The 20,373-nt window shown below is 39.5% G+C and overlaps 1 protein-coding gene and 1 non-coding gene across 2 annotated transcripts in view; one reads left to right on the forward strand and one right to left on the reverse strand.

Annotated features, from left to right (window-relative positions):
• Positions 1 to 20,373, forward strand: part of Oxct1 (3-oxoacid CoA-transferase 1) — a 121,450-nt gene that overhangs the window by 74,238 nt on the left and 26,839 nt on the right. Inside the window, exons 12-13 of the mRNA XM_048428499.3 lie at positions 532 to 604; positions 1,197 to 1,272. Of these exons, the coding sequence (XP_048284456.1) occupies positions 532 to 604; positions 1,197 to 1,272 (149 nt within the window). The remainder of the gene's footprint in view (positions 1 to 531; positions 605 to 1,196; positions 1,273 to 20,373) is intronic.
• Positions 12,003 to 12,131, reverse strand: LOC125397725 (small nucleolar RNA SNORA5). Its single transcript, XR_007231142.2, has one exon. It is a non-coding gene; the product is annotated as a small nucleolar RNA SNORA5 (small nucleolar RNA).

The raw sequence follows: 20,373 nt of genomic DNA on the forward strand, positions 1-20,373 counted from the left end.
TGTGACAGCTTACATGTTGCCTCTTCGGTGGTCTGCCCAGGAGTGCCGGAGGGACCTTCCTCCTCCATAACCTTATTCTATTCTCTTTGCCCCGCCTCTACTTCCTGTCTGGTTGACCCGCCTTTACTGCCTGCCTGGCCAATCAGCGTTTTATTAAAATATGATTGACAGAATACAGATAATTCTCCCGCACCAGTCGTTAACTGCAGATTGTCAGCGTCGAAAGCTGCAAAACTGAAGGGCATTGTCTAGACAGCAGAGGATCCTTTGCCCGTAGAGAATTTCCGAGCAGCAATTCCATAAGTGCTTGTTGTTATCACTTTGCAGGAACAAAAATCTAAACAGCATTAGAGGTAAAATATACCTCCTCTCAGGGTGGACACTTGCCACCCCACATGCAAATGCATTTTGGTTGGATTGTAGTGTCTTCCAGAAGCAGAGATCGTACAGACCTCTGTCCATCATGATGACAGCAGAGATCTAATGGTTCTCCCCCTCCCCTTTCCTCTTTTCTTTTGTGTGTGCCTTTAGGAAAGGAAACGGTTACTGTTCTCCCGGGAGCATCTTTCTTCTCCAGCGATGAGTCATTCGCGATGATTAGAGGGTATGTAATAGCGTAGCCCCTCTCTGTGGTCACGTGGTGTGGAGTGGGCTGAGTCATCCCCTGAGCAAGCCTCTGCTGTGCAGTCCCCTTTCCCACAGTCCCCATTAAATGATCACGGTTTGTTCAGCTGCAGAAAGCTGTGAAATTATTCCCACTGAGGACTGGGCATGGAAATACCCACCCCATTACTTTGAAAAGACCCCCTACATGGAGTCTGCCTCTTTGTGCCAGCTTGACTGGAATGGCATTATAAGGTATTCCCAACATTTCCTTCAAACTGTGGGCTCGCTTTCCAGCGACGGTTTGTCTTCGAAACAAGTCACATTCTCCCTCACTGGAGGAAAGGAACTTCACTGTGCACACCTGTGTTTAGTTTGTGTTTGGAGACAATATAAGCTGTAATTTTTAAAAAAGAACTCTTAATGGTACTTCTTTGCACCAGCTTGGCGCTGATCTATTTAGAAATCAATTGCAGGGAGTGGGAAAATAGATGCATTTTGGAGCATAAGATTGTTTTAATTGCTGATGCTTTCAAGCAAAGGGGATATAAAGAATGTGAGGTTTGCTTTATACTTCTTTCTTTCTTTCCCAGGGGACATGTCAATCTTACAATGTTAGGAGCAATGCAGGTTTCTAAATACGGTGACCTGGCCAACTGGATGATACCTGTAAGTAGACATTTTTCCTTCTTCTGAGTTATATTGTCTTAGAATACACTTGAAACACTAAGAAAAACCCTCAAATTGCTATAAAAGTACAATATAATACAATATATTCTCTTCTTGGTAGGTAGGATTGATTTCTTTTTTTTAAGCTTTATTTTATATGCATTGGTGTGAAGGTGTCATATCTCCTGGAACTAGAGTTACAGACAGCAGCCAACTGCCATGTAGATGCTGGGAATTGAACCTGGGTCACTCAGGAAGAGCAACCAGCGCTCTTAACCACTGAGCCATCTCTTCAGCCCCTGATTTCTTTTTTTAAGATACGATTTTACTCTTAGCCCAGGCTGGCCCTGAATCCATAGCATGGCTTTAGCCTCCTAAGTGCTTGGGCTATGGATATGAGCTGCCAATCTTAGCCCAAATTTAATTTAGTAGTCCTAAGAAGTGCTCCGTGTTTACTATGTCTTTGGGACTAGTGACCAGAAATGTCACAGTAGGCTTTTTGCTTAGAGAAACAGAGTTAGAAGATTGAGAAACTAGGTTGGTTATAATCTCATGAATAGAAGAACTGACAAACACCTATTACAAGCAAGATTTATAACTAGAAAGAACAAGGAAGAATTTTGTTGGTTATATGTTAATTCTATTTTTCTCGTGTACAGTGATTAAAAATCCTTCCTTGATTGGTTGTGTGACTCCTTGATCATGTTGTCTTCTGTTAGGGAATTCAAAGCCTGTGGTAGCTAAATAGGCTTGTAAAAGGCAGCTGGCTGGTTTTCATTTAATGATGCAAATCAAGAGGAAGTCTCAGGATTAGTTTTGGGAAAAGGCTTACAGGATTTCTTTCCTTTGGTTTTGGCCATGATAAGGCTGTTACTGTGAGATTACATTAGGGGAGCAGCAGGACCTATCCCCCTGGGTATAAGCTCACCGTGGCTGCTGGCTCGGGTAGGTGTGTATGTGTGTGTAAGGTAAGGGTGTGTATTTCTGTGTTGCTCTGTATTACCAGCTAAAAGGTGTCCTGTTAAGTAACTAACATTGGTGTTCTATGATAGTTTATTTTCCTATCTCTTAATTGTATTTCAAAGAAAAATTTGAACATGGTGGATTTACATAATTGATAGCTCTGTTAGAAATTAGGGTTGGTGTTAGGTTAGCCTTGTTGAGCTAGTGCTACCCGCAACACTAAAGGTTAATAGTAATTAAAGCTCTGCTTCTCCAATTTAATGCATAATGGAATCATCTCAAAGGTTAAGAAATATTGAGGCTTGGGCTGGAGAGATGACTTCATGGTTAAGAGTACTTGCTGCTCTTCCAGAGGACCTGGGTTTGGTTCCTAGCACCTGTAGTTCCTGCTCCAGGGGATCTAATACCCTCTTCTGGCCTCCACGGTACATGCACACATGTGGCATACATGAACACAGACATGCACATAAGTAAAAATACAAATAATCTTCAAAAAAATGAGGCCAATTTTGCTTCCAGCCAATCTTTCTAATTTAATTCATCAGTGACATAGCCCTGGAATGTCTTAATGGCTTAAAGCAACCTGAGTGGTTCTAGTGTGTGACTACATTCGGAAATAAGCACATTAAATTATTATCACCATTCGTCATTAAAATGTAGGGGAAAATACTGTGGGTTCATCTATAGTAAGAATTCTTAGCAGATTTTGGATTATATTGTTTTTCAATTGTGAAAAGATCAGTTATTCCAAGTCAAGTGTAGGAATAGTGATGGCAGCTTTTGGAGGCCCTGAAGTAATCATGGAGGATGTCCCATCTACCATCCAGTGAGTCGCATTGACAAGTAACGGTATGTATTCGTGTAGGAAATCAGAATGTGTGTCTACCTGGTGTGGGAGAATTGTCTGTATTCTGTCAATCATATTTTAATAAAACGCTGATTGGCCAGGCAGGCAGGATAGGTGGGAAAGCCAGACAGGTGGACCAAAGAGACTGGGAGCATTCTGGGAAGCAGGAAGCTCCCTCCGCAGTTCTGCCCAGACCACCGGAGAGGAAAGATGTAAGCTGCCCAGTTGAGAAAGGTACTGAGCAGTGTGGCTAACGTAGATAAGGATAATGGGGTAACATAAGTTATAAGAACTAATAAGTAGCCTGACGTAACGGGCCAATCAGTTTATAATCTTATGGAGTCCTGTGTGTGATTTTCCTTGGGGTATGCCGGCTGTGGGGTACCGGGTGGGACAGAAACCCCAACAAGCCGGCCCCCTCATGTTACATCTACCTTCACATTTTATAAAAAGGCAATGTGGGGTAGGAGAAGGCACTTATGAAAGCAAGTGTTGGGTGTTATACCGACAATATCAGTAGTCGAAATATGACCCTGAGCATACCACTTAAGATTTTTGCATTAAAGCGTTTTCATTTTGATCCCCCCAAAAAACAGAAGTTTAAGACTAGAGTCTGGTTCTCCTGATTTAGTAGTTAAGGAAAAAAAAAAACCCATAAAAACAAACAAACAAGAACAAAAAACCTGTGGAGAGATAAATTCTAGTTGAAATCTGTTGTCACACTGGAGCAGTGTAACTTGATCGGTTTCCTGTCTTTGTTTTACTGTAAAATAGGAATGACGTAATGGTAGCTGCTTTCTAGGCCTATTTAAAGGAAAAAGAAATACCAGGTAAATTTCACAGAGCCTGACTCATGGCACATGGCAAGCAGACAGGCTAAGGAGACGATCCTAGCAGAGAAGTTGGAGTCCTGACAGGGAAGGAGTGACAGCCTTGGCTCCAGTAAGGAGCAGCAGTGAGCCTTGCTGTTCCTCTGCTTCTCCACACTGCAGCTTGAAAGGTTGGAAGTTGGTACTCACAGGGCTTCTGGGTGGAGCCTGTTCAGCAGGAGCCATCCTTTGGAGGGCTTGGGCATCTGTAAACAGAGTCAAGACGTGTGTGATCTGTTTTCATTATACTTTAGCCTGCAATGAGACTGGAGGGCTTTTTGGTTTTTGTTTTTGTTTCTTTTACTGCAAGCTATGCATGATAGATTCCCATTTTAAAGAACTTGCCAATGTGGGTCGTATTGTTGTCTTCCTAAACTTGCTGTGAATGATTAAAACATCAGTGTGCATTGCTTTATACTTTTCTTCATATGGAGCTCATGAGTTCCAAAGGAGAGGGCCTGTTGGGATGTTGATGGGGAACTCTGGATCATCATGAAATGACATTTGGTGATCTGAGAAACTGAGCGTGGAAAGTGTTCCTTTGTCTGGTTCCACGTGTTTGGTAATGGAAGGTGGCAGCAGCATCTGTGGTTGACATTTTTGTTTTTTTGTTTGTTTGTTTGTTTTGGAAGCTGACAACCACTTCTTGACTTCTTTGCATGTGATGCACAGTGCATATTGTTTTTTTTTTCTGTGATTCATAGTAGTAAAGGCCATAGCGTTTAGTTTTGAAATCAGTCTGAGCTTCAGATCTACCCCTTACAAATGATACAAGCTGGAATACTTGTTTTCATTAGGAGTGAGTGATGGGGAGTCTAGAAAGCACTAATGCTCTCCATCAATGAGGCTCTTATTTCCATCTTCATTAGTGCTGTGCCACACAGTATTAAAGAGAGATCTGCCTACAACCGAACTGACTCAACAAGACACCGCCATGGGAACCAGTAGAACCTGCTTAACCTAGGTTTATATTCAAGGACCAAGCTTTAAAAGCTTTCAGATGCATTTCTTGCTTTTGTTGGTCTTAGAATAGATGTATTCTGCCCTTTCTGTGTAGTTTTAGTAAGCAATCTATTTTTGCTTGTCTCAAACATTTATGCTGATTTATACAGTTTAGATACATTTTTATTACAAAATCTGACAGTCAAGAAGCTGGAAAGTTGAGCTTTATTACATCATTTTTCATTGGCTTTATCTTTCCACTAAGTGTAATAATCTTTCATTGGCTGTATAAGTCTTGAGCTCTCAGTACCAAGGCGTCTGTATCAGTCTTTACTGTGTCAGAATATAATAAATGCTGAGGCCGTCAGACAAGAAAATGGTGTGGATGCTATTTTTCTCATCCTTTAATATCTTCTTAGTATGCAGCGTTGCTCGCATGTACACAGATTTTTAACAGTTCCTCTCTGAGTCGCCGAAAAGGGAAACGTTAACAATAGTTCACTCCTTCCTAGTCCCTGACCAGCATGATGATGGTGAAACCCCAGATGAGCTAAGAAAACACGGAAAGATGTGCAGCTGACGGAATCCACACTTGGGTCTGCTCTGGTGCTTTCCTAATGGTTATTTTTGGAAAACAGCTGGCGTAGATTATTGACTTACGAAGGGATGCAGATGTGGATGATCATCTAGGAGAGCTGTTGTTGAAAGCATAAAATAGCTACCCAGAGAGCAGGGCTGCCTAGTGTGAGTGGTACTGGAGACAGGCCCTTGTGGTGCACGTGGAAACACGAACGAATTAAGGAAGGGGAAAATGGGCATCTTGATATAGTTTTCCCCGCCTGTTTTTTAGTCTTTGTGCGTTTGAGAAGCATAGGCCTAAATTAACTTTGAACATATATATATATATATATATATATATATATATATATATATATATATACACTCTCTGTGCCAATTAGAAACTTGATGTTCGCAAAATTTACAAGAGCACACACAACGTAGTGTGTGATTGTAGTGGCACAGGCTGATGGTGGGTTTCTTCCTTGACCATCCTCTACTTTCTGAGGCAGGGTTTCTCGCTGAAATTAGAGGTTGCCGTTCCTACTGATCTAGCTAGCCAGTATGCCTTGGGTATCCTGTCTCTGTCTCGCCAGGGCTGGGATTAGAGACAGGCCCCCACTCTCTGAACTCTGATCCCGACATTTGTATGATCAGTACTTTATCCATCAAGTCCTCATGCCAGACCTTTAAGTTACTTACTATAACTCTTTAATTGGATACTATGCTTGCTTATACAAACATAATTTTATCTGCATGTGTCTGGAAAATAGTATGTTGGAAAAAATGTTTTTTATTTACATTTAATGTGATTTGGGTTAAGAGTTTGATCAAATACGTTGTAGCTCCTTGTATAGAGGGAATTCTGTTCCTCTGCCTCCTTCCATCTCTCTCTGTCTCACGTTCACTCACTTGCCTCTTCTCTTTATGTAGAGAAACCGAACGATGGATGTGATGTTTGCAATAATATGTTTGGCTAATGATGCATTCCCATGACTGCAGCAGCCCCTTCTCATTAAACAGCCCACTTAAAAGGAGAAGAAACATTAGAAATGATAGATGAGACCTCCTTCGACACCATTATTAGTAATATGACAGCTAATGGTGCTGCTGAGAAGACTTAGCAGGGAAGGGAACCACAGGGCGGATGGCAGTGCGACCCTGCAGCTACAGGCTAATGATTGCTGAACACTAAATTTTATTAAATCACTGAATTTGACATTTCCACTTGGCGAAATTGTCACTTTCGACTTTATTCTTTTAGATTAGAGATCATCTTGATCAACACTTTAAGTTTAGATAAAGTGGTATTTATACATGGAAACACATAGCTATAAAACAGCCATATTTCCTCCAGATTTTTTTTTCATGTAGGGATTTGTTTATCGATCACAATTCTCTTATCCCACCTGCCAGTAAGGAATTAAGAAATTCATTCTTTAATGTACAGTTACAGAATGACTGAATGTAGAGCCATGAAGTGACTGAACCCATGTTTGAAAATTAGTTCTTACCTATTCAATTACTTGAGCTCATTCTGGTGCTGATGCACTTAGCATTCTGGGAGGAAGAACTCAGTGTGTCCTCCCTATACACAGAGCCCTCCATCTGCTTTTAAGTGTATCGGAAGTATCTCTCTATTTCTGAAGTTACTTAACCTTTCTAGACCATGCGCTTTATTTTTAACATGGGATGGAGAAAATAACATTTATTCAGTAGATTTCACTGGAGCATCCTAAAAACAAAAGAAAAAGTGCACAAAAAGTGAAGTCTGTTTCGCATTGGACAACTCCTCCTGGGCATGGATCCTGCCCTGAGTGTGATTGATATACCCAGTATCGCTCCATTGGTGAAAACTGGTTTTCTCATTCCCAGCAACTTATCAACTACAAATAGCTTCTAGGTTAGCAGTAGATCTTTGCGTTTATTTCCTCTACTCTGTGAGAACCCACAAAAGTCTATTTACCAATTTATTAAGAGGTGCAATAAAAAGACAAACTCATGAATGCAGAACCAAGCAGACGCTGCTGCTGATCCAGCTGCCTTCCTCCAGCGGTTCTACCCAAGGGTCAGGAGCTCCAACCACACGCTGCTTCTTCACTGCTTGCTCCAGCTCTGACCACACCAAGAGAGCAAGCATGTGAAGCCCTCCTAAGTTTTATCTGGTCAGGTTCTCAGGGAAAACCACACCCATAGGGCAAGTCACCCCGAGATGTCATTGGCTAATCGGATGCAGCTCCCACAGCCTGCAGATCTTGTGGGTGCTGTCATAGTCTCTCTGAGTTCATATGTGTATCAGTTCTCTTGTGCCTAGAAGATGTTGTTTCCTTAATCTCATCTACTACATCCAGCACCTACAATTTCTCTACATCCTATTCTACATAGATGCCTGAGCCTTGAGGAGAGGAGTTTGGTAAAGACATTCTATTTAGCACTGAGTGCTCCAAAGTTTCTCACTCTGTAGTGTCTATTGTGGGTCTCTGTCTTAATTACTCTCTAATGTAGGAATAAGTTTTTATAGTGATGGTTGAGTGCTGCTCTGATTTTTAGGTGGAGCAGTATATATTAGGAGCTTCGTTCCTTTAGCAGAATAATAGTAGTAGATTTTCCCTTAGGCTCCTGGCCACTTTACAGGGCCATATGTGGGTTCTATCACATGGTATAGACCTTACACCCAATCTAAAAATGGCTGGTTACTTCCCTAAGATTTGTACCACTATTGCTCTGGTATATCTTTCAGGCAGGTTGACATTGTAGGTTGCAGGGCTTGTAGCTGGACAATGTTGATGATTACATTTCTCTTCTAGTAGTTTTGATTTGCATGTCCATGATGGCTAAGCATGTTGAACATTTTTAAAAGTATCTCTCAGCTATTTGTGTTTCATTTTTTGAGACCTCTTGGTTTAGTTCGATACCCAAGTTTTAATTGGGTTATTTCTTTTCTTGATTTTTTTTTCAGGATTTTTCTTTTAGTTTATGTACTCTAGTTACTAACCATTTATCAGATATATAACTGAAAAGCTCTTTTTTCATTCTGCAGGCTGATAGTTTGCTCAAAGAATACTAGTGTTCTTTGCTGTATAGAGTCCTTTTTAGCTTCACGAAGTTCCATTTATTAATTGTTAGTCTTAATGCCTTCACCATCAGTGTTTTGTTCAGAAAGTCCTTCCCTGTGCCAGATTTCAAACCTAGTCCCCATTTTTTTCTGTTAGGTTTAGTGTGGCTAGTCTTACGTTGAGGTTATACTTATCCAGTGTGACCAGCACCATGTGCTGAAAATGCTATCTTTTCTTCAAAGTGTACTTTTGACTTCTTTGTCAAACATTAAGTGTCCATAGCTGTGTGGACATATAGCTGGGTTTTCAATTTGATTCCATTGATCAGCATGTCTGTTTTTATGTTAATACCATGTTATTTTTATTACTATATCTACGTAATGCAACTTAAAATCTGGGATGGCGATACCTCCAGCAGTTACTTTATTATTCAGGATTTCTAAGCTGTTCTGGTTTTTTTTTTTTTGCTTGTTTTGTTTGTGTGTGTATGTCTTCCTTGTGAAGTTAATAATTAATATTTTAATTTTGTGCATTGAGTCTGTAGATTCTTTTTGGTAGGATAAATCTTTTAATAAATTAATCCTGCCAGTCTGTGAGCATGAGGATCTTTCTATCTTCTGGTGTCTTAGTCAATTTCTCTCTGTCTTAAAGTTTTTGTTATTTAAGTTTTCTATTTGCTTGGTTAGAGTTAAAGTTACGTGTGTGTGTGTGTGTGTGTGTGTGTGTGTGTGTGTGTGTAATGTATGAGGCTATTGTGTTGTATAGAGGTTTTTTTGTGTGTATTAATTTTGTATCCCACTACTTTGCTGAAAGTGTTCATTAGCTGTAGAAGTTTGTGGGCATTTTTAGAGAGTTTCATTTATAAAATCATATTATCTGCCAATATTGTATCTCCTTGTTCTCCTTCAGTTGTCTTATTGGTTTAGCTAAGGTTTCAAGTATGTGGAGAGAGTGGACATCCTTTTCTTGTTCCTAAACAAGAATATCCCTTTTGTAAGATTTTAAAAGTTTATGTCTAGTCCTCTTGCTTGAGAATTTAAAAATTGCATGGTAGATTAATTTTATCCTGCGTTTTAATCTTCTGATCATACCTTTCCATCATTGATTTGATAATATAATTTAAGTTGATCAATGTTAAATTATTTTTACTCTTTCAATAGTCAGATTTTCAAGATAGATAAGGTACTTTTATGCTTGATGACTTTATATTTTAATACCTTGTGGATTCTTGTGTAATTTAGTTTTCTCAAAAACAATTGTATTTGTCATTTATTCTCTTTTAGTTTTTCACTGTATGTCTTTTAATTAAGTTTGTAAAATTGTTTTTATACTCATCTTTATACTCTGATTTTTCTTCAGCGTGTGTAAATCTTCTGCCTTTTAAACTGGGAAACATTTGACTTGGTAATTTCGTTCTTTCCTTTGGTTAATTCTCTCCTCTCCTGTGGCACTAGCTCTAGATTTGAAAGCTGAATGTTTGCTTTATCTACCGTACTTTTAATTATAAATTATAAGTTCATTTAAGTTTCCCCTGCTCTCCTGAGCGTGACTAATTATATTCCATAAGCCTTGATGTGCATTTCCCAGTTTTGTTACTGTCTGGATGATTTTTAATGGGCTTTGCTTTCTTTTAGAAAAGTTTTCTTCCTAATTTCAAATATTTGGGAACTTTTTCTTCTTATCCTCTTTTGGAATTTGTTAGATGTCCTTGGCGGTCAAGTTCATGATTGATTTTGCATGAAAATTAGATGAACTCATATGTGACTTAGCCTGATGTTTTCTGTGCTCAGATTCCTCATCAGTTCTCACAGATAATGGCTTAGTCCAGGGCAGATAAAGATAGAAATTGTGACCTGAATTTTGGTTTTGTCTCTGCTGCAAACAAGCTGTGGGTTTATACCAGTGTGGCAGTGTGCAGACCCCTAACTGGGCTGGAGAAAAGGCAGCATGTGATTTGGTCAGTATGGTAACTACTGAGCTCTTGCAATTTGACTGTGTAACTGAAGATCTGAATAAAATCCAGATTGATATAACCACAATGACTTAGACAAGCAAATCTAATCTGTAAAATTAGATCTTAGATTTAATAAATTCTAATAGACTTTAACTCTAAAATCTTAACTTTATCAACCTGCTAGTTTATATATTTCTAAAGGTATTCTGATATAATAGGAAATCAGAATAGTTAGGAAAAACAGTTATTAAGGTGTGGTCAAATGTCAGAATTTTGGTGTTCTGTTTAAACTTCTAGCATATTGAGAATCAGAATTTATCCACATTCCATAGCTGAGCCTATGGTAATCCAAGAATTTGGCAATATGGAATCATTTCAGTATAGACTGGTCTCTAAAAGTCAACTCAGAGGTAAAAAACACACTATTCATGTTATAATTATTGTTTTACTTTTATATCCAAGGTTAGAAAACTCTACCATCTACCACATATTCTTTCTGTATGAGCTTTTGGTTAAAAAACAATCATAACTCAAGTTACAGATTACTTAGAAACTCACGAAAATAACTTCACACTTAAACTTGTGGAAAACGATGGAAGTTATACAGCAGAAGAGATGAGGCATTGTCTGTAGAAAGGGTTCCTGGGTCGCTTCCAGCATACTTTCCTTCTGTGTTCAGGTCGGTGTTAAAGGGCTTCTAGCACGCAGTCGTGCACATAGGACAGTGTGGGTGAGTAGGCCCAAGAGCAGTGCTGGGTCAGATCACAGCTTTTTCAGGATTGGAGATAGCAGTTACTTTATTTGAACATAGACTATGGTGACATAAAAATTTTAAATCATCAAGATTTCCTTTTGACTTTATGTTAAGTGTGTAAGGCATGAAAAATGAACATTGAGTTTTCAAAACATCTCTCATTCCTCCTCTCTTCAGACCCTTTTACAATCTGGCAAATTGCCAGATTTTACATATCTTTTTCTATTTTCCTCCCTAAGACAGAATGCCAGTATGGCAGGGAATTTCTGAATACAGGTTTTTTTTTTTAAAAAAAATATGTTTGTATCCAATGAAGTCAGTATTGTTCATTTTATCACTTGAAACTCAAGCAAGTCTTTGCGCTATTTCAACAACCCTTCAACTACCGAGAACTTTTTATGAATAAGATCATGTATATTTAGGTTATCCAAATTAAGCTAAATGTGCACCAATTTCAAGAGTCAGTTTTGGGTGAAATACCTGATTCCTATTTTGTTACAATTATACATGTACAGAGCATAAACTTTGTTTCCCTCTAACAGGTTTTGACATGTTTTAGCTTTTTGTTGTCTGTTTGGCTTATTGCAATGTAGAACATTTCCGAGTAATCAGAAACTGAAAACATGGTCCATAAATTAAACAGAAATAGCTCCCTTGAAGAGACACCATTTATACATTTGTCTCCCCCCACTCCTTTGGGATGGAACAGATACCAGAGATTAGATGTGGGGAAGGTCAGTGCCCCACACCCACTGCCCTACCCCATCTCAGACTTGACTTCTAGGTTTGGTGTCTGTGACTAACTTTATCCCAGAACGAAGCATGGGAAACAGGGCTCAAGGGTCACAGTTTCTATGGCAGGCTACTGGGCCAGTGCTTGCCATCATTGGCAGGCACTGAATTTGACACGGCTGCTTGTCTTTTCTTTTTAAAACTTTTTTGGAAGTGGACTCTGGCACTGACAGATTTTTGTCAGCCAGCACATTACCACTCTGAACATAACTGCTGCTCATGAGTATTGTCTTGGAGGAAATTTAATTTTCGTAAGTCACAACTTCCAGGGTGGTGGAAGAAGCGTGGTTTGTTTATAGAGACGTTGGAAAGTTATAATTTGCGTCCTGAAGAATCTAACTTTATTTTTAGAAATTGTCCAAACTGAAGCTATGTAGGACATTTCCTGGCTTACAGTCTGCCTCTTAATTAAATTAATTAACACCATCCAACAGATTAGAAACAATAAGAAAGGAAAATAATGCAGTAAGTTCAACCTAATGGGTATTTTAGGGTAGGAAACATCTTCTGTGGGGATTCAATTACTTCTCTCTGGACATGGAAAAAAGTTTCATCCCATTCTTTTTCCTCTGACTTGTTTTATAACTTTAGGTAATTGAGTTAACTTTTCCATGTTTTTGTTTTTAATAAAGGAGTATAAGTAACCCATTTTTATTTATTTTTATGGTTATAATATAATTATAACATTCCTCCTTCCCTAATACGGAATTACCTTTATAAGATGAGGTTTAATAAACGATGTACATATGAATGAAAGAAATCATAACAAAGGAGAGAAGCAGTTCATTGTACAACAAAGTCCAGTTGCATTCATAATATTTGAATGCTGATCATACTGTGATTCATCTTAGGAGGTCTTGATTGCTACGCTTGGTATAACAAAGGCTTTTTTAGAAATTTAAGATGCCTAGCATTAGGATAGGCCAATCAAAAGGACAATGTTTGGGTGGCAAAATTTATTATTACAAAAATGAAAAACAAACAAACCTAGAGCCCATATTTGCAGTTCTAACAATTATCTGTTTATTTTTAAATAATGGTAGCCACTCTATTGTTAAATGTTGGGTTCTGTAATGGAATAAAGTCTAATTATTGCCAGAGAACAGATTTTATCTTAATAGAAAGTGTCATAAATTTACTTATTCTTAGAGTTAGGTTTTCTAAAGAGTCATCAGTGCACCAAATTTTTTTTTTATTATTATTTTCAGTTTGATAGAAAAACAGCCTCCTAGAGGGGAAAATTTGAGCATCAAATTTCTGTTTTATTTTTAGTTTGATAGAAAAACAGCCACAAAAGGAGCAAATAATGAATGGAAGTATATTTTTTTAAGAAATTAAAAATTATTAGAATAATTCTAGATGTACAGAAAGCATCAGATATCAAATAGAGTTTATCCCATTATTACAGTTCTGCACTGGCACGGCTTTGCCGCATTTGTCAGCACTGAGAAGCACATATTGACATGTCTCTGTTACATAAATAGTCTACGTGTGGACTCCATGTTTTTCCCCTCTAGTAATGCCTTCTGTTCAAGATCCATATCGGGTTAGTATATTATATTTTTCTTATACAACTTTAATAGACTCGTTTGGAGATGTAAGTGCCCCAGAATGGTCACCGATTATTCTAGTGTTATCTAGTACATGATAGCTTCTGTCATTCCTCATTTTTCATTACTTTGCCTGTTTTGAAAACCATTGATCAGGTGCCCGTGGAATGTCCCCTAGTAAGGCTTCGTCTGATAATTTTCTCTGAGGGGATCAGGTAGGGAAAGCTTGATTAATGAGTGCTAAATTACTATTAGGTTGGAGTGAGAATTTCTTACGCTGCTCATGGAACCTTGACTCTGTATAGCACTATGACACTATATACACAGAAAGGCTTTTAAAAGTTTTTGCACTAAAAGATAAATGTTTGAGAAGATAGATGTGCTTAAATCGATCTAAACATTATATGATATGTATATGTGTTTAAATATAGTGTTCCTCTATTGATATGTTTAACTTACTGTGTTTGGTTTTGTTTGGTGGCAGGGTCTTGCTACATGGTCCTCACTTGTCTGTAACTCGGTGTGTAGACAAGGTTGACCTCAAACTTGTAGTCTTCCTCTGCCTGTGATTATAATGCTGAGATCATTGTCATGGGCTACTGTGCCCATATTACACTGACTGATGTTCTTAACCAGTTAAAAATAAGTTTGGCTGGTAAAAGAGACAATGCTGAATAGGAAAAAAAAATGTTCTCAGATTTAGAAGTGAAGGGCATCACATGGCGCATTCTATCCATTGTCACTTGGTTTTCCAGGTTTGTTCACAATTAAATACTGGCTCTCCTTTTCCCTTTTCCTTAGAATACAGCTTTATTCTCTAAAAGTAGATCAGTGCATTTATCCCCTTTCAAAGGTCAAAGGAGAAGTACTACCTTTTGAAGGGAAGGTGTAATAGTAGAAAAATGTGCACTGGTTCTCAAAATTGCTTGGAATTTCGTAATGGGAGCATCATTTGTTGATGACAAGTCCTTTCTGTCTGTGCCTGAGATTAGGCTGGTTAAGTGACTCAGGGTCCAGAGCCATGATGAGATGGACCCCAGTTCAATAGAACTGTCACTGTAATCCCTCGAGAGGGAAGACTAGGGATGGACATCCAGTGCAGTGACCAATGACAGTGATTTCATCAATGATGCCTACATAGTGAGACTTTTTCAAAAGCCCTAGATGATGGAGTCTGAGACTTATGGATATAGAAAGCAGTCATGCAGGTGGTGTACCCAACGCAGAGGCCCTACACTCCATGCATTGGTGCCTTGTTCTAGGTACCTCTTTCATTTGGTTAGTCTTTCGGTGAGTCCTTTGTAACAAACCGGCAGTCAGATGCCTCCCAGGATTCAGCGGCCTGTTTTAGTCAACTCCTTAACCCGAGAGGAGGTTGTGGGAGCTGCTGACCTGATAGGTGGGCGATCAGAAATGTTGAGAGTTAATATTTACAGTTGTCCTTTGAGGTGTGAGAAGGTCACTCTTGTGGGACCAAGTCCTTTCCCTGTGGATCTACACTAACACCAGATGTTTAAAGTCAGGATTGCATTGAACTGGCGAGCACACCACAGGCATCAGACTTGGAGGTGGAGGGTTGTTGCTGTGAAGGAAAGTTTTACACATCTGTTGTCAGAAGTTCTGAGGATAAACAGAAGTGCTGTGTGCTTTCATAAACAGTTGTTCTAGAGAGAGAATGTTTCTTATTTCCTACCATCATTTGATTCATTTGATTTAATTCAGTGCTACTTATTTTCTTGCTCTAAGTCTAGCCGTCCTCCCTGGAAGATATTTTGATATTGTTCACACTTAAATCTCTGTGGGACTCTCCCATTTTTATCTTTCTTAGTTGAGTGCTTCTCACATTCTGGCTTTACAGAAGATGCTCATCTCACTGTGAAGTAATTCTTTCCTCAAGTGGTGTGCTGTCTCTTCTTGAAAAGCTGGTCTTTTAAAACCAAGATGTGGGTCCTAGCTGTGCTGGCTGCCGTGGGGTTGTCACCGTTCCCAGCCTTTCAGTTCCCAGACCTGTACGAGTCCCCACTGCCTCACATAAAGTGTTTGGAAAAATAAAAACAACTTTCCATTTTCAACCTAGTTACTGGAGTGGGGGGGGGGGGGAGAAGAAAAACAAAACACACAGCTCCTTCCCAAATGTCTGTGTCTCTAATTAATTTCAAAGCAATCCCCTGAACCAATCTTGGTATTTGAAAAGAGCCTGATTGCCACCTCATTGTGCGTAGTTTGAAGAAGAGCCAGCTTTAGTTTACAGCAACACTCTTGGTTCCAAAGTGTACAAATGAGACCTGATTTCCAAAAGTGGCCCTTGCCTGTGACGTCAGGACCCCTGGCCCTTCCTGTATCAACGCAGGTCTTCCATATTCCTAGTTCTCCAGAAGGGCTACGGTTGTGGTCCTTTGGTGAAACTCCGGGAGCTCAGGCTTCCCACTGGAGTCTGTCTGCAGTGATGCTTAGGTGGCCAGTGGTGCCCCAAGTCCCAGTCTTCAGAGTTAGACCTCCTCTCAGGCAAGGTGTGCTCTTCACAGAGGAAGAGTTGCACTTGGAATAAAAGAACAAGGCTTTCTAACTAAGCCGGAGTGAGACCAGTTGGCCATGAATGTTCATAACCAACCACGCCCAGCTGGTTCTTCACAGTCCTCCAACTGGGCATTAGCTGAGGTGTCAACCCAGTATTTATAATTAATGTAGATGCAAATGATGTTGTAGTCCTTCATCCAAACCTTTACTTGCTTAATAGAGAACCTGCATTTAGTGACTACAGCATGCTCTTTCATAATTTCCCTTAGTGGGCTTTAAAAAAAAAACTTTTAAATTATCTTCTACTCTGTTTTTTTTTTTATCCTTTATGCCGCAGATAAAAACCCTGTTGCTAGCTTCCCTGTATTCTTCAGTAATGTTCTCTCAATCATCATGCCTCTCGCTGTAAAAGTTCCATCCAGCTGTCAGAAATGGCAGTGTAATTACAATAATTCTGTAATGTGCTCTTCAGAGCTTTGCAGATGGTGGGAGGTGATGGCGAGGCAAGTGTGCCTCTGTCATGACTCGGGTTCTCACGTCCTGGATCAGAAAAGAACATGTCTGAGACTGGCTATTTCCGATTGCAAAACACAGCCAGAACTTAATAATCCGTGCCAATGAGTTGTTCAAGAGACCGATGTATCTTCGTATGTGCATACCCATAAAAATGTTTGTTTTTGTTTTAGCTGTTGTTTCGTAGGGATTATCCAGGGACTTCCTAGGAGAGACGTAAGCCCTTGAAATAGCTGTGTGATGGTGAATGAGGCCTTTTAGCCCCTACATCCTCAAACCATTAGAATGTGTAGTTGAACCCAGCACACAGAATCTGTGTGTTTGTATGTCATAGCTGGTCTTATGTGGATGATTTCATATGATTCTAGCACATTCCCTCTTGGTGATCTAGAAAAATTAATCTTTGGAATTTTCAATATGGTGCTGGTACCTATTTTTGTTTTTGTTTAATGAATGTCTCTGGAACTTATTTATATTGTCATAGTGCTTAGTCATTCTAAATAGAAACACCTCATATCTATTCTGAAACCCTTGCTCAAGTTCCTCCTGCCAATGCCTTTGAAGGTGCCCAAGCCAAGGAGGTAAACATAAGGCAGCTCAAGTGATGTTTATTATCATCTCGCCGTGTTATGATTACACTCAGTGACTACTGAAGCCACAGCTTTGAGCATAGCGAGAAATAGCAGTTTTTCTCAGACTGCCCATTTTATTAGTCCAGAAGATAGATGAGACGGTTCATTTGTGACTTTGTGGCAAAGAAGCTAACCTCTATAATGGGCTTCCTTAGAAATGGCATCCACCAAAGGAAAGCAGTCTCACATCCTTTGTAGCTTAGGAAAAGAGGATGCATTCTAACTCCCTATAGTCAGCTGTGTTTAATGGCCTTGATATAACAGATGACACTTAATGTTAGATGTATTGGGTTTTTTTCATTGGAGTGCTATTTCATAAGAACACTATTGAAGCACTCTTGGATGGTATTTGCTCTTTTATGGTATGCGAGATTCATTGTGGTTAACAGTAGGTACCAAACTTTTCATATATGAAGTTAGTTGATTTCTTTAGGATTCAAGCCTATTACACTTTTGCCATGTTCTAGTCTACATAACCTGTTGTTATAGATTACCCCATAATAAATCAATGAAGATTCTGATCATGGTTTTAAAAGGCATCTTTCATTTACAGTAGGAATTGCTTTTTAGGCTCACTTGAAACAAACAGTATCCTAAAGAAATATGTAGTTTTGCCGCTATAGTTTCTGTGATAAAGTGATATAAGCAGTTTCTATAGAGAATAAATCTTCAGAAATTTGGCCTAGAACTATAAAATATACATGGCTAGACTATTTTAAAGTTGATACATGGAACTTGTTCTATAATTCTATAAATTATAGTAGAATGTATTCCTTGTACTTCTAGGGAAATAAAGTTTACTCTTTGTGAGTATTTGAAAGAGAATAGTGGGTGTTAAGGCTTTAGAATTTGCATTGTTGATCTAAGTCCATCCTGGGAACAAAGGAGGACATTCAGGAACTCTGAGGTGTTCAAAGCAAAGCATTCTGTATGCCCAGAGACAGAAGAGAGTGTCCAGTAAATGTGAATTTGTTAATTCATGGCCATGGCTTAGGTTATCAAGTTTCTTAAGTTCTTTTTATCGTGCTTAACTTTAAAATGACATTTTCCTCCTTTGAAAAATCAACAACAAATTCAATATATTTGGTATTTTTATGAAATAACCTTTACTTAGTACCCCACTTTTGAGGAGGTTATAAAAAAGTTATTGTTTTGGAGGGTCAGTTTCAGAGTCCTGCAGTCTCTATTACGCTTTTGTCTCTGCTTCCATCTCCACGGAAGCAACTGTTGAACATTACCTTTACTGTTCCCAAAGTGAGATTTCAGTTTCACATCTTGTTTTGGTCACCTCTTATAGGTCCAGTTCTTTCCCTTAATCGGTGTTTTTTACCGATGACACCCCATGCTCTAGGGAACAATGAGAAACACCCTGAATGTCTGCATCAGCACCAGCTACTGTGGTTGTGAGGTAACAGTGGTGGGAGCTCAGGTGGCCAGATGGTTTGGTGTGTGTGTGTGTGTGTGTGTGTGTGTGTGTGTGTGTGTGTGTGTGTGTGAGAGAGAGAGAGAGAGAGAGAGAGAGAGAGAGAGAGAGAGAGAGGGAGGGAGGGAGGGAGAGAGATTTGAATCACCTCTGTAATGCATACATCGTGAGGTGTTCTTGTTTTCGCCTATTCTTGGGCACATATTTCCCTTTCCTCTTTGTGGCAGAAACTTGCAGTTGTTCTAAGTAGGAAACAGGAAGAGGCCTTCAGCTCAGCTCTGAGCTAGCTGTGAGTGTTCTGCCCTTCCTGTTCCTGTCCTCCTCTGTCCTTCCCCTAGCTCCTTCTACCATATCTTTAATACTTTGGGCTTTTTATTAGCTGGTTTTGTTTTTTTGAGATAGGGTCTCTTGCTGTAGTCCATACAGGTTAAGAACTCAATATATATTTGGGGCTGGCCTTGAACTACAGTGATCCTCCTGCCCCAGCCTCCGAAGTGCTGGGATTGCAGCCATAAGCATCATTCCTGACTTTGGATTTTGTTTTTCCTCCTTGCTGTTATTTTCTCTGTAGGTCAAACAACAAATTTTAATTTGTTTTTTGGCTTTCCTTCTCAAATTCTGTATTTTACAAACAGAGTTTACTTTAACTATAAATTCAATTTTACTTAAACACCAACTCTGAAACTCCATTATTAATCAGTCACTGTGTTGGGCTGGAGCTGAACAGGAAGACGAGGGACTTACGTTCTAGCTATCAAGGCAAGGCGTTCCATCTGTGGCTGATGATCGCCTATCTGTCAGGGGTTTTAGAGCACCAGCACTGGTAAATTCAGACATGGCATTAGCTGAATGGGGGCTTGGAGGCTCCCCTATTTAGGTCGCTGTATTGTAAGAGTATGGCCACTGACCAGACAGTTCCCCTCTCGTAAGAAAGACTTAAACTGTAAATGTCTATATGGCCTTGTCACTACCCAACAGGGACTGCAGGCTCCATATTAATACAAATAATGTGATCATTTCTAAGATGGAAGTATTCGTGATTCTGTGAGAATACTCATGGGTGGTTAGTCCCGCATCTCTTTTTGCTAATGAGGTAGGGTGGAAATTGGAGAAGACTTTCTAGAGGAATAATCATGGTTGATTATATAAGATGTACTGGGGTTCACTTGACTGAGGATCAGCTCTGAAGGCACACTGGACAGCCATATGTAATGTCTGATCACTTCCCTGTTGCTGCCATGGTAATAGGAATGTGGAAATCAGGAAACGAGGGGGGCATGGGTTAGGATTTCATTGGCTATATTCCAGGCCGAGTGGCTCATACTTTACCTGGATATACAGAGCGACCACTTAGAGGATTAAAGTAGAGAAAGAATGTAATCAGCTCCTTACTTAGAGCAATTCCATCGGCTAGAGAGCTCTGGGAGGCACAAGGCTGGAAACAGCTGGCAGGGAGAAGTTGTGAGAACATTGTTCAGTCAGGAAGTGTTGGGAAGCTGGAGTTCTTAGTGACCGAGGGACTGCTGTGGTTGGGGATATAAAGGAGAGGCAGGAGTTGGAAATGTTTCTGATTTGGATCCTGGGGTAGATGACCTAGGAAGTTAATAGGTAAACAAGATTTGCTTTGATGGACACACCTGATTTCATTAGGCCCACACTGAGCCGGGGCAAATACTAACACACTATAAAAATAAATTGTGTTCTCTTAATCTTAAGATGAGTGTCTGTGAC

The sequence above is a fragment of the Myodes glareolus genome, chromosome 15 (genome assembly GCF_982192425.1).
Source record: "Myodes glareolus chromosome 15, mMyoGla1.1, whole genome shotgun sequence".
In the NCBI taxonomy this organism is placed as follows: Eukaryota; Metazoa; Chordata; class Mammalia; order Rodentia; family Cricetidae; genus Myodes; species Myodes glareolus.